The 15014-nt window shown below is 42.0% G+C and overlaps 1 protein-coding gene across 1 annotated transcript in view; it reads right to left on the bottom strand.

Annotated features, from left to right (window-relative positions):
• The window catches only part of AFF3 (AF4/FMR2 family member 3), a 296657-nt gene that overhangs the window by 46530 nt on the left and 235113 nt on the right, over nt 1-15014 (bottom strand). Inside the window, exon 11 of the mRNA XM_014960165.1 lies at nt 5084-5249. Coding sequence (XP_014815651.1) covers nt 5084-5249 — 166 coding nt within the window. The remainder of the gene's footprint in view (nt 1-5083; nt 5250-15014) is intronic.

The raw sequence follows: 15014 nt of genomic DNA, 5'->3' as shown, positions 1-15014 counted from the left end.
TCAAATCCTTGTGGTTGCTGAAAAGCCCTGAAGAAGTATCTGCTAAGAAAAAACTTTAAGAAGCATCTGCTAAAAGTAAAAAACCTGCAGTCCATAAAGTGAATTAAAAGAATCCAAGTTAAAAAAATCAGAATATTAAAACTTTTTGTACTATTTTTGGGCCCTGATATAGTTTTGGAATATTTGAGATTCTCAGTGTACCTAAGTGATGCCAATTCACTTTTGGAAGCATTTTATTCAATTGATTGTTCTAACTGAAAAGTACTGTACTTTGAAATCACTTAAAAAAACAAGGTCCCTTGCAAGACAACAAAACCACCACAGCCAAGAATGAAGAGCAGGCCTAGTAAAAAAAGGCCTTTACATACCTAACTGCAATTATTTGTGGGAGAAAAAGAAAAACCTTAATTCTCCAGTCCACACCACCCCCATGAGCAGGTCACATAGCATTCTATGGAAGCAAAGTTGGTTTGCTTGGAATGGGACATTTTCAGCAGCGTGTAAGGATGGAAATACATATGAGTATATACCCAGAGTGATCAGGTAGCAGAATGGTCTCTGTCCCTTAGTTTTTTGTGTCATGGAAATATGTTGCCCTTGAGGCCTTGAAGAGAACTGGGCAGTTTTTAATCGGGTTAAAACTGGTTGTGCCCGGATGGGCAGTAGCAATAGGAATAACAGTCATCTGTGGTGAAGCTGACTTGCAATGAAATATGGGTTTGGCATGAAAATCCAAACCAGGAAACTTTACCCGACAAAGATAGTTCCAGGGACTAATGCATCACAGACGTACACATGTTCCAGGCCTCCTCGAGAAACAGAAGGATGTGATACACTTCCTTAAAGATTGTGGGTGGCTTCATCTGTACAACATAGACACCTATATCTGGGCTAGTTAACAAGTTCCTTCTCCAGTCAGTGGACTACTCTTCTAGGGTGTGAAACATTCCCTCTTGAAATAGATATCTGAAATAGGCCAGATGAGCTGGGCCCTAAAAATGTCTATTCCTCTCCACCGACTGTAAAGGGGAGGCTGAGGTGATGAGCAGATGTAGGTATCTATAGTACAAGTGTCCAAATTTAGGTGGGATGACTCCCACACAGCGCATCTATATATCTCAGATTTCTTCAAGGCTACAAGTGCGACCAGAGTGCACACATCCAGAGTGCAACCACAAGTGGCACGCATCCAAAAGAAACCTTTGTCAAAACATTACCCAGACACACTTTCTGGGGTGAAGGGCTGTTAAACAATGGAAGTGCAATGGGGTCACTCTATGCTTGTTATTACAGAAAGGGACCAAAGGTACAGCTAACACAATGGCAAACTTGAAGCATGACACCACTTTCATTGAGAGATTAAATAGCCTATCATATCTGCATGTACTTAAGCCAGCTGTGGTATCGGACTGAACTATCAGTCATCCCTGCAGCATACGCAGCCTATTGTAAATCCACATATTAATTTACCCCTATGATAACTTGTTTGTGCTGCCCAGCTATCAAAGACTTCATTCAGGGCAATCCCCATACAAATGCGGTGCCTTGTCATTGTATTTAAGGCATAGATGATGATGATGATGAAGAGGATGATGATGATTATTATTATTACTATTACTACTACTTTATTGCTACTATTAACACTGCTGATAGCGTTTTATCAAACTAGAACTGGGGATTCCCATATGTATATGTGAATCATTGAAAAAGGGGAAAAAACTTTAATGGTGATGAGCTAGTCACAACAGCAGAGGCTGTAAAGGACATTGCATCTGATGCGTGGGGCTGGTGGGGCCCAGGACAGGACACCTCTCTCTCTCCTGGCCTGCTTACTGTTGACTAGCCACTGATGCTTTGTCCTGTGAGATGGCTTCTCTGCTTCTTTCCTGCCCACTCCCTCATCTAATCCTCCCTGCATAGTGGGAATTCCCAGCTGTCTAACCAGATTCAGCCTTATTAAAGGTCTGCAGGATAATTCAATGGAACAAAGAACAAACAAACCGAATTCTTAGCTTTTGAAATGTAGCTCTTTCTACGGACTTGACACGCAAGTTTTTTTTCTACCATCTGAAATAATTGCAAGGACAAGATGTCATTGTTTTCGAATCATCATTTATGACGTTAATTAAGGTCATGCAAAGAATTCATGACTTCAGCAAAGAAACAGGAGATAGAAGCCTCAGTCCCTTGTTCATAATTTCAGGTTTGGCAGTCCACAAAACTGTAACTACTCACATTAATGTCTGAGGCACCTTAATTTGTCCACCTCACTGAAACCAGTCTGAATGTTGTCTCCTGCTCTAGCTCAGCCATTATTCTTAGTTTACTGCAGACATAAAGTGTAGACAGCTGAGCTAGTCACTACAGGCTCTAAACAGTCAATGGAAAGAAACAGACACTTTTAGGGTGCAATTCATCTAATCTATTTTATATGTATGCTTTACAATGAGCTGCTTTTACACTCTAAGAAACTGTATTTAGACACCTGAGAACAACTCCAAGATTTCAAAATGAAATGAGGAAAAAAATACAGAAGAAATGAAACCACAATTGAATTCCTATATAACCTCAAATGCAGAAGGCACACTGTCCTAGAACTAAAAATCTTTCGGTATATGCATATAATATTTCAGATTAGGGAAAGAAAAAGAGAAATAGAAAGAAAAAGAAAAAGAAAAAGAAAAAGAAAAAGAAAAAGAAAAAGAAAAAGAATGATGGCCTCATAGCAGTCTGCAGATTTCCACGGTTACTCCCAACCTGGAAATATGGATACCCTGCCAAGCATTGTGCTGCAGTACTCAAGTTCATCGTACCTGAATTTATCCGTTTACGCTAAAGCAAAAGCAGAGATGTATTTCCTTTTTCTATCTTATCCAAGAGATTAAATTAATTTTAAAATGACTAGGACTTGAGTCCACCACTTAGGTTTAGTTGTACAGGTCCTCCCTTTAAAGAGCTTCCAAGGACCTGTCCCTCTGCATTTACTGGATAAGAACATGGCATATCCTTTAGAAAGGTGGCTTCACTGGGTGTCTTAATACAAAACAGACAGGGCTTCCAGTCAGAAACACCATATAGACATGTTTTGAACTGGTGCCATCAGTCATATGATGGGCCTGGGAAAGCACTGGCCCTTGGGCAAAGCACAGGTATCCTACTTCCCTGGGACACCCTGACCCTGTCCATGTGTGGCCTCTCTCTGCAGCCATCACGTTTTTTGAGTCATTTACATGTCCGTACACCCGTGTTTCATACAGTGTGCCCTAGAAGGCAAACCACACAAGTATAATGCAAAGAGACAAGCAATCTGTTGGAGCAGTGCAGCTGTTTCGTGACAATGATCACCGATAACTCAGGCTCTGTACAAAAGTATTTCCACAGATCTCGAGAGGATATCTATAAAATGCTTAAGAGGAGGCACTTCCTCCACATTTCCATGACTTTCAGTCCCTTGCTCGACTTCATGAAATCCATGACCAGCCTCAGTTAATTAACTTCCCATGTTCTCTGAGGAGTCACTGCTCTTGGGTCCAAGCAGCACAGGTATCTGGCAGATAGTAAACACTCCCCCCTTCCTGGGTACTATGCTTCTCCTCTTTTTATCTCATATTTCCTTCCCCTCAACAATGGTTCCTTCTCTTTCTTCTCTTTATCCCTTTTCTTTCACCTTCTGAGATCCCGCAGGGAGAGGAGAGACGGAACGTGAGATCTCTGCACTAATTCCAGCAGGGAACCAGGCAGAGAGAGACCGAGGTCTTAATGGGTTGGATGAGAGAGCTCAGAGTGGGAAAGAAGACATGGGGTAGCACAGTGAGGGCAACAGGGAAAAAGAGACTGGAAGGAGGAGAATAGAGACAAAAGGAAAGAGAACCAGAGAGAGAGACTTAGGGAAGGGACAAAATGAGAGGAAAATTAACTGGAAATGGATCTGAAAGTACTGTGAAGGGAAGACAGAAAGGAAGATAAGTGTTAAACAAGGAACAAAAGTGACAGAACCCAAGAAAAATATATTCAAGATGTTTCCGCGACTGCTGCATTTTGCCTGATAGGAAACATGGTCCCAAATAACCGAACAAGAGATGAGGAAAGGCTTGCTGGTTATTCACTGTAATTTTTCAGGGTGAGAGAATAGGTGAGGCATAGTTTTGGGGGGAGGAGTCTGATGATTGGATGCTTTATGTGGAGTAGGAAAATACACTGACTGTATTTCATGTGTATTTACAATCTTGCTGCTAGATTTTTGAATATTTTTACATACATTAATGCGTGTGATGTGGCTGAGGAGTTCATGGTTTTATACTAAAGCTGTGTATTGACCAAAACATATAAAAACGTCGATCCTGGCAGAAAAGCAGAGCAGAGAAAGCAGCCTTGTTGTGTCTGATGAGCACTCTGCAGAGGTGAAAGCAGAAGGTGGCACAGCACTGGCAGTTTAATTGTCATTTGGCGAGGGCTCTTCTACACGTGGAAATTTTCAGTACCAGCTTTCCCTATGAGAAGTTTGGGCTTAATGTTTTGCACCATGAGTAATTCAGTTTAGTCCATTTTGGAGGTGGATTAAAATAAATCACACAAAGGCAGCGGTAGCGGAGATTAATTCACTTAGAGTGAGGTAAGGGAAGTGCGTGAGTGAAAAACAACTGTTTTGCTTAAAAATCCACCCTCAAACTGATTTTATAATAGCTCCCCTGTGTAGAGAAGCCTTTAGTTTCCTTGCAGTGCTGGGAGCCCACATCAGGACTTACGCACTAAGCAAGCCATTGCTATGGAGGCAGAGTTGCATAAAACTTCAAGCAAGCTGTGAGCCTAGCAAGGCGCTCCACTCATCTCCAATTTGAGGAAAATATCACAGGGTTATTTCTTCCTTCATTTTTGTTTCAAATGCTTTAATCTTGCCCCGGGATCTCCCCCCACTTGCATTTCACAGCATGCCAGGAGGAGGATCCCTGGCCCTTTTTTTTTTTTTTTTCTTTTTGTGCATCTCCCCACAGCCTCCTCGTGTTGGCTTGGCTGGAAAAAGGATCTGGGTGGGTGTAATAATGGATTGCTGCCCTAAATCCTAAAGAGCAGAAGCCCTCCTTACCTCTGGGCTGGAGTAATGCGAGGGCTTGCTGCCGTCACTCTCGCTGGAGCTGCTCTCGCTCTCTGAGTCAGACTCGGAGCTGGTCTCGGATTCACTGGAGCTGCTGCTGCTCGACCCCTTGCTGGAGAGTCCTGAGGCTCGGGCGTTGGACTGCGGCACCACCAGGCTGCCAGCCCCACAGACAGCCCACCAGGGAGAAGGGAGGGAAGAGAAGAAAACAAGAACATAAAAAAAAAAAAAAAAAGCCACATGTAAAAAACATGGTGTTTTAGGGAGCCTGCCTATCTGAATGCCTGTGAGCTTGTCTTTGCTGCTAATGAATGGTGAAGCGAGTTAAACGTTACATTATTATAATTGGGGGGAAAATATGGGGTTACCCTCATATTAACGTAAATCCATAGCCTTTGCCATCTCTTCTTCATCTGAGGGAGGCTCAGGTTTTCACTTCAGCTTGTCTCTTTTCTCATTCAACAGACATTTCAAGACATATTAAAAATATCACATGTTAAAAAACAGAGTATAGAAAGCAGTCATACACAGTCTAATGAACACTCTGTTCAGAGGTGAAAGCAGGAGATGAAAAAGGTGAACAGTTAAGAAACAGAGTTCAACTCCACACACAGTACCAGCCATTTATAAGCAGTAATAGCAATAATGATAATAATAACAAAATAATAATACATCCTCACTGGAGCTTCTGACCCCCATCTTTTGTTCTGTGCACTTCTTCACCTACCCATAAATGATGTGGTCACCTGTATATACCATCTTGATATTGACAACTGCAAGATCTAAGACTGATCCTGCAAAAACCTGAAGAGCTGAGGCTTGTGTTTTTGCATGTCAGCAGTGCAGTGCTGTCAGCAGAGCTACTTGCCTTCTTAAAAGTTATGTTTGCATGCCTGTGTTTGTATTATCAGGCCTGACAGCAGAAGAAATGTATACTTTCCTGAAATAGTTGACCATGCATATTAAAAATATCACAGTCATAAAGACTTGAGTGTGAAATGTCCTATTAAGTCATCCGGCTTATTCCCCAGGCAATGGAAGATTGTTCCCTATAGCAGGGTGCATTTTCTAGTGAGTTGTCCAATTTGATTTTAAATGACTTGAATGCAGCTTTTACTTTTACCCCTGGGAAACTTCTCTGCAAACTAACGCAAATTCCACTGTCAGAAATTTCTCCCTACATTCAACCTGAAGTTGCCCTTTTCAAATTTATTGTTGTTACTTATTATTTCATCCTATTGCTAATAGTTACTATGATAAATTATCCTCCTCCCTTTTTGCTTTCACGTATTTGAAGACTGTTTTCCTGCCCTACTTCAGTCATCTTTCAGACAAGGCCTTGCACATTTACTTCTTCTGATCTTTCTTCATAAGTCATTATCTCCAGGGATATGGGATCATTTTTATGGCTCTTTTCTGAACTCATTCCAATTTGTCTATATCTCTCTGATAACAGGATGCCCAAAACAGAGTGCAGCATTATAGATGGGTTCTCACTAGAGCCCTACAATGAAGGGCTATTACCTTCCTGCTCCTTGATGTGTTGCTTCTGTAAACATATACCCGAGCTGTGATGGAATATATAGTCCATTAACACTCCTACATCTCTTTCAACGCTGCTTTCTCCAGAATTCCTCCACCGATAGCTACATTTTATATTATTTCCTTCCAGAGAGATTAGCTTGCTTTTTTTCTTCATACCAGATCTCATTTTCTTCTTTACCACACATGCTTCTAGCTCCTTTTGATTTATTTTTCTGCCCTCGGAGGTGTCTGCAGCAACTTCTAATTTAGTATCAAATGCAAACTTAATTAAATGGTTATTCACTTCCTTTTCCAGATCATTAATGAGACTGCTAAATAAACCCCACATGAAACACATCGGTACCCTAATAACCATCTCTTCCCAACTCCATTCACCGGTGTTTATCATTACCCTTGTTTATGCTCCATCAGTCCAATATTGTGGCTAACGCAATGTGATCTTGGAGATGCATTTAGTGAGAAATAATATATAATAATTAATTACAGTTCTGCTGAATGAATTGTCTTTACCTGCTAATGGTGCATTTCATTCTGGAAAAATGGTACCTGACACCTGACACAAGCCACATACGACAGGCAATTTCTGGGGCTTTGAAAAGAGGCCAGACCATCAGAGATGCAGCTTCAACTCCCCAGTTCCCCACAGCTGCACACTTCCTGACCTCATCCCTGCCTCCCCTAACATATGCCAGCCTTTCCCCACTGGACCACCCATCTTGCATCAGGCAGTACTCCCACCACATCACCTTTTCTTACAGCTATACCCCTTGCCTTTTGCTAGGAAGTGGCATAGCTGCCCATGGCTTTCTTGCTCCAGAGAACTTCTGGTTGCCTGGGGAATTGTGCTGCTGCTGGAGAACTTTCTGCACTCTTCACAGAATCACAGAATGATATGGGGTTAGAAGGGACCTCTGGAGATCATCTAGTCCAAACCTCTCGCCAGAGCAGGTCCACCTAGAGCAGGTTGCACAGGAACATGCCCAGGCGGGTTTTGAATGTCTCCAGAGAAGGAGACTCCACCACCTCTCTGGGCAGCCTGTCCCAGTGCTCTGCCATCCTCAAAGTGAAGAAGTTCCTCCTCATGTTTAGATGGAACTTCCTATGTTCAAGTTTGTGTCCTTTACCCTTTGTCCTGCCACTGGGCACCACTGGGAAAAGACTGGCCCCATCCTCTTGGCACACAGAGGCACAGCAGGGCCAGACAGTGCAGAAAACCTCACCCGTGATCTCACTTTACTAATTAAAGCAAGTAAAATAAACAGGAGAGGCAGGAGCTGACAGCCATTTATATTTTTGGCCTTTATTTCCATCCTGGTAACCATCAGGCGGTAGAGAGAGGCAACAGTAAAAGCTGATGCTCCATCAGGATGGCTCGGTGCTACATGTGTGTTTGCAGAAGTGTCTGCCAGCTCTTGGGAGGCAAGAGGTCTGTCATCATGCATGGGCATTTAATGTACCAATTAAAATGAGCGCCTTCAGAAACTTGCCCTCTGTTATTTTTGTTGTTAGTCATGGTGTCTCTTTGTCTAGTAAATACATGATTGTCAGGCTGCCATTTGTGTAACAGCATTAAGGCGCAGAGGTGCCTGAAACAGAAACAGCTTATAAGCTTGTATAAATTTTCCTTCGTGGAGAAGGAAAATTGATGTTTTGTGCACTGCTTTGGGACAATGCAGTTTTCCACTTGCTGCCCAGTAAACCCTAGATATAAGTTGCTCCCTTATATAAACAGATTGCAGCCAATCCCTTGCTAATAAAATAGTGAGAGCTATATAAAGGCAATTGTGAGTAGGTTTTCTGGTTTTGACTTTTTTCTTTTTTTTTTTCTTTTTTCTTTCTTTTGGGAATATGAAAAGGTAACTGCCTTTTCTGACAGTGCAGCTTAGGGAATGCTTTTGACACTGTCCAACTCTGATGGATTTCCAATCCTCTCCACAACAGCATTGTGACTGTTGCCTGAAAAGTTCTTCAACATCACAAAACATCTGCACATTTATGTCCTGCCCCTAGTGACTGTGGTTTTAATTTTTAAACCATCATTTTTGTTTGGCATTGACTGAAGTATTCAGAATTGCAATATAGGGGATGAGGGAGAAAAAAAACACCACAGTAATATATCTTTCTTGTTGTGACAGGAAATGTTTTTCTAGGCTGCTGAATAGAAATTGTTACAACAGCCATAGATATAAAATATAACTGTTGGACTCTTCACAAACATCTGGAAATCAATGTTTGCTGCTCTAATGGTAGCCAATATACTACAAAAATTTACAATATTTTCCCGTTTATGCTGATACTGTTGAAGACTCCTGTCCCCCTTCTACCTTTTCCATTTTTAAATACAGCATATTCTTATCAGGATCCTCATTATATTTATAGTGACCAGGGTGAAAACAATTACATGTTTCCTCATGCATTCTTATTAAAAAGTGACCATTATTTTAAATTGGTGACTTCCATTTTGGACTTTTCTTTCGAAAGTACGTAAGCAAGATCATGCAGTCGAAATAAAAGACCGATTTACATTTTAATGACTGTGGCACATAACATTCATGCATATTTTGCTACTGGCTTATGCCCCAGAATTAATTACTACATCATAGAAATGGTATTTTTGTTTTAAGCAATTAAATGACAATTTGGGTAAGAACCACTTTTCTTTAAAGCTGTCATGGTTTAAGCCCTAGGATCACTTGGAGTTCTCCCCCTTTCTCCAGAAGGGCAGGGAGAAGAGGGAGAAAAGGAGGGGAAAGGAAAAAAACTCGAGGGCTGAGATAAAGGCAGTTTAATAGAACAATAACAGAAAAGGGGAAATAACAATAATAATAATGACACAAGTCACTCTCACCACCCAGTGAATTGGTACCTTCTGAGCAGGGATGGTGGCTTTTCCCCCCGGCCAATCCCCATCTATATATTAAGCATGATGTCTACGGTATGGAATGCTTCACTGGCCATTCCATTGTTCTGTCTCTGCTTCTTCTGACCTTCTATGGGAAGCTGAAAAGAGTCCTTGAAAGGTATAAACATCGCCTAGCAACACCTAAAACAATATGGATTATTGACATTCCTTTCACAGGAATCACTAGAAAGAAAATTATCTCTTTCCCAGCTGAACCCAGGACAAAAGACCTTGATTGGAACCTGCACTCTCTGACTTAAGAGACAGAGTAAATACCTTGTAAAACTGCCAGTTCAGTAAAGTTTGGTAATACGTTCGTTAACAACCAACACACCATCTGAAGTTTCTCATCAGGTATCATCTCCCCTCATTCTGGCTACATGGGACTTGGGCACCTAAACACTGTGCAAGTCTCCAACAACCTATTTTCCTGCGCTGCCTAGTGGACAAGTCACCCTTCTCTGAAAAACTAGTAGTAGCTTATAGCTTCAGTTTTCCTCAGAACAGTGGTTTGGGAAGATTAATGCTTCTACCAGGCCACGGCCAGCCTTTGAGCAGCACCAAGGTGGTTTAAACACCTGTGGGGGAAGGTGCAGGTATTTGCTATTCAGTCAGTGGGGAGAGATTCCCAAATCAGATTGCCTCAGCGGCCCTCAGGAGACCTCCTGAGGTTAATCACGCTGGATCTGGGTCCTATCTATGCTTCATATTAAGCTGCTGCTTACAGCTGCACTACTTTCTGTGATAATAAATCATGGGGTTCAGCACTGGCCATGAGAAGTTCCCAGGCAGCTAAGCATATGGTGCATTGCAGGAATTCGGTCTCAATGTTTCAAACGCAGACAGCAGGGATGTCTGATCAAGGTACAAGGAAAACAGATGCAGTTCTTTACCAAACTGCAAGTATTTGGTAACAGTATTAAAAGGATTCAAAAGAGAAAAATCCCTCCTATGGTGAAGAATTTGTGATCCCAATTCTTCACTGCGTTATGATTTGAAGGCACTTTATACTTACTATATACAGGTATGACTGATTATCAAGAATGCAAGGCAAGGGAGAATGAGGCCTTGAAGAAAAGACTGTGCCGAGAAGACATATTAGAGTGAGCCTCTGAAATACTCTTCCAAGCACAACAAAGATTACGCAAATGCTTATGCTTCATATTTTGGAGTACACTTGGTCTGTGTAATTTCACTTTTCAAGAATTGTATCCAGAGCTTTCTTACCAAAAAGCTCAGTAACACCGTCAGGCGCTATCTGCTGTATTTGTTTTTGTGTCTGGAGATGAGACAATATTTAGCCACTGTCATCTGCATAGATGTGATCATCTAAACTATTTTTCTTCTCAATCTCACCCTATGGTACCATCCACCAAGCACTGCGCAACTACCAAGTGGCCCAGACTCCCCATAGGAAGGGGGAGTTAGTGCAAAGAGCTGATTTGAATAAACATATGACACTGTCAGGGGTCGCATTGTCAACACTGAGAGGTAAACATGGAGAAAGCGATCTGAATTTGTAGATCTCACAAACATTGGAGAAAATCCTAAGAAAGTCTGTATGAATGCTTACAGTATTTGAAATGCCCAGAAAATCTATCACTGTCTGGAAGATCAAGGCCAATTGTGGGAAAACAGTACTCTGAAACAGACACCAGTCCCTTGGCTGGTATAAACTGTCAAAGCTCCATTGACTTCAATTAGGCTACAGTGATTTAAATCAAACAGTAAATCTTACCAAGACTCTGAAATGATATTTCAAACTCAGTGATGAAAACATATTCCACGGTTTAAAGGAGCTCTGTTCGCAAAGTCCCTATTTTTATTCCAGATTAAAGTATCTGTAACACCACTTCCCTTCTTCCCTTGAAGCCAACCTAAAACCCAGCAAAGGTCTTTTAAGGAAAACTCTTTATCCCTTTGTTGCCAGAAGCGAATTCCATGTGGTGCTTCCTCAAAGCACAAACTGAGAACATCGTGCCAAGATCTGTATAATTATCTCTGCTGCCTGGCACTGAAGATATTGCATGTCTCCCATGCTCGCAGTAGGGAATTCCTGTGTCGATAATTGTGAATGAATCACAGAGGCAACAGAAATGCCCACTTCATGCTGCTGCTGCTGCCCCTGTGTATTTTTCAAATTCTGTTTCAGCGAAGCCATCTGAAAGCACGCTTACCACTGGGGTCCCTCCTGGACTTGCAGATCAGGCCAACCCAATGTTGTAACAGAACATATGGGGATATTTTCTGAGGCAACTGTGGAATGCCAAGACATAGCGCCTGCAGAATGAGTGTGGACGTCATCCACTTGTTTCAGGCCAAAATCATGCTGAGAAAAGGGAGATGATACCATAAACTCTAGAATAAGCACCCACTTGAGGACAGACAGGTACCTCTACGGTTTAAAATGTAAAGGTGGTTCTGTATTTAACATACTAACGTTGAGTATAAGGAGCCTCTGCTCTAGTTATAGCTCTGTCTAATCAGTCAACCCTTCCAGAGCTCTGGTCACCACCCCAGTCATACACGGGGATGGCCAAACTTGCCTACCTTCAGTGTGTTAGAAGTTGTCCTTCATTATTCTTTAAAAAGCACTTGGATATCCTTGTCCCAAACACAGTACGGAAGCGACACAAATTTATGTTTTTGTGCCTTTGCTAACCAAGAGCATGAAGCCAATTAACTGTACGAGTTCTTTACAGTTACCAATTGTCAAAACTTATTGTTCACTAACAAAAAAAAAAAGCAGCTAGCCCTGCCATGGTCGGCTGTTTGGGCCTGAATGCAAAAAAAAAAAAAAAGAGGCTGGGCACTTCCTTTTCTCCAGGTAAACGATTTCCCAGGAGCCTGTTAATATCTTTAGGAAACGGAGAAATGTTTTCATACCTCATTCCTATAATGGATGAGGTATGAAATGGGAGTCATGATGAGTGAGAGTCCTGGAGGTTGTTCGGCTTGTCGCAATATATAATGTGAAAGCACTGCATTCTGTGAAAGCACTGCATTACCTTAGCTGCACCACCTTTGCACAGCACAACTAATAAAGCACAGCTGCCAAGAACAGAGTTCACACACTCCACCTATATTTTAACACTGTCCTTGGGAGTTGCTTAAATAGTTTGTGCTGACAAGACTACAAGTATCATCCAATAATGTGAACCTAAGGTAAATCAGGTCTCTTCAGAGAGTCAGGTGTGCCCTGTACGGTTGCAGCTTAATTGCCAGAATAATAACCAAAGAAAAAGAAAAAAGTGTAGGAAAGGCTGTTTAGAAAAACAAACCATGAAGCTCATGCACACACACATAGAAAAAACCCTCAAGAAAATGCAATCTGGCAAGGGGCTATATACTTAAGGCTTGATTGACACAGGAAGCAGCAGAATCACAGCTCCCACCTTGAAGGAATATGGTAGAAAAGAGAAAAGCACTGAAAAGAACTTTGGCTAAAAGAACTCCCCTAAAATAAAATGCCACATAACAATTAATCGTGACATCTCCATATAAATAGCTCTATCAGGAGGAGCGTGTGCTGGGATATCTGAGATGAAAGGGTCCAATAGACCTGAGGCAGCATTAGCGTGGGGATGAAGTGATTAGTCAGCAGGCTGACAGCTGTGCTAGGAGCCTGGTGCCAGATTCCAGTGTATGCTTTCCACCACTGCCAAGTGTTTGCTTGTCGCTCCAGATAAATGGAGCATCAGCAGTGTTTTATTTGACCTGCTCACAAGAAAAATAAAGCAACTCTGACTTCCTCAGTGTGTTTGTCGTTGACCTTGCATCAGCTGAATATGAGCAGAGAGATTCCCTGGTCAAGGAAAGTTAACTCTTTAGTAGAAGAGGAGTCTTGGTAGTATAATGAGTCTCTTAATAGCTTGAAGTACAGTGACTTAAAAAGAAAAAGTGACAGGCACAGCCTATGTGTCCTGTACTGTCCTTGGAATACTTCCTTGGACCAATGGCCTGGAGAATGATGAACAGCTTTGTGAATAGCTCGTGAACAGCCACCATCCTGCCTCCAGTGTGAAATCAGGAAAACATTTCTACAGAGACTTTTTGGTGGAGTGGGGGTGGCAGAAGTAAATTTTAAGTGGCCAAAGTTGGATAGAAGATTTTGATTTTCTCCTGAGATCAAGGGCAATGGCTTTTGTGTTTTTTCCTTCCTATGTGCCCCAGAAGTTTTATTTTTCTCCCTTTCCTTCATCAGTTTGCTCATGTTAGGAAATTTCTATTTGAGATCCCCTCCGTTGTCTGATCGAGAACAGCTTCTGTTGCTGTGTGGAAATCAGACACAGTGTCTTTGAATGACGTGCCTGAAAGAGAATGTAGAACACATGCTTTTTTGGACCCTTAATGCCCTCAATATGTGAGGGTTCTCCTTCATGGAAGTTAAGGTGCTACAGAGTGACGGCCATACTCCAGAAGCAGCACTACTCAAAGGATTCTTTGACTCTTTTGGAAATACATGCTTTCCTGTTCTCCTCTAGGAATCTAGTAGCCTTCACAACAATTTTTTTTTTTTTTTTCCCATTCCAAAAGACCCAGGGAACCAGGGAAGGGGTAAGAAACCTAGAAAGACTTTGCAAAAAGGAAAAAGGACTCCTTTGAGTGCTTGTCGATATATGGTACTAGAGGCTGAGCCTGTGGTCAGGTATAGTTTTCCTATATCCAATAATACTGAAGCTTTGGAAGTCTTCTGGCACTCATTGTTTCCTTGTAATAACCAAGTGCGTTCTTCTGGACACTGCTACTTTCCAGTATTTTCTCTTTTCCACCTGTCTATCCTCCTCTCCTGACTTTGAAGAAGTTCCTTTCCTGGCCTCATCAGGAGTTGCTGCATACAATTGCCAGCCGTCTCCAGAGAGCGTGAGCTCATTAGCCCAGGGGAGATCAGATTACTTAGGTTCACTGAAAAGGGTAAATATCACTAGGGACAAGCTCTGTTCCACTTTCCATGATGTGAGTAAAAAACAACCCTGCGTTTCACTGGTTTGCATGATAAGCCAGATATGGAATAGAAGCTCAGGGCTGAGCTGTCAGAAGGTCTCATTAGAGTGGGCTAATGTGAAAAGTAAAGATGTCATGAGGCTCTGCACAAGCTCTTTTGGTCACAGGGAAGCACCTGAGATGCTGAATCCTGGCATCTGAAGAATGACTTCTGGGCCAATGGCCCTTCAAGAGAGACAGAGCTCTACAGGGGTCACGTTTTCACAAAATCTTGATGTCACATATGCCAGTACGAGGGAAGATCCTTGCGCTTCAGCAAAACATGAAATCGGGAAGTTGCACCTGAAGTCAGTGAAAACAGGAAGAAAGGCTCTAATTTGGTGAGGGGTGAATAGAAATACAGAGTATAAAGAGTGACAAGGACTAAGGACTGTTTATAACTCAGCTGGCAGGAGGCCACCTGAAGACCTTAACCAAGCCAATTTTCTGACAGTCATGACTTCACTTGTGCAGGGCTTAAAAAATTACTAA

Source organism: Calidris pugnax, unplaced genomic scaffold, assembly GCF_001431845.1.
Source record: "Calidris pugnax isolate Ruff unplaced genomic scaffold, ASM143184v1 scaffold188, whole genome shotgun sequence".
Lineage (NCBI taxonomy): Eukaryota > Metazoa > Chordata > Aves > Charadriiformes > Scolopacidae > Calidris > Calidris pugnax.
Note: the sequence above shows the minus strand (reverse complement) of the source record. Positions and strands in the feature narration are given on the sequence as shown.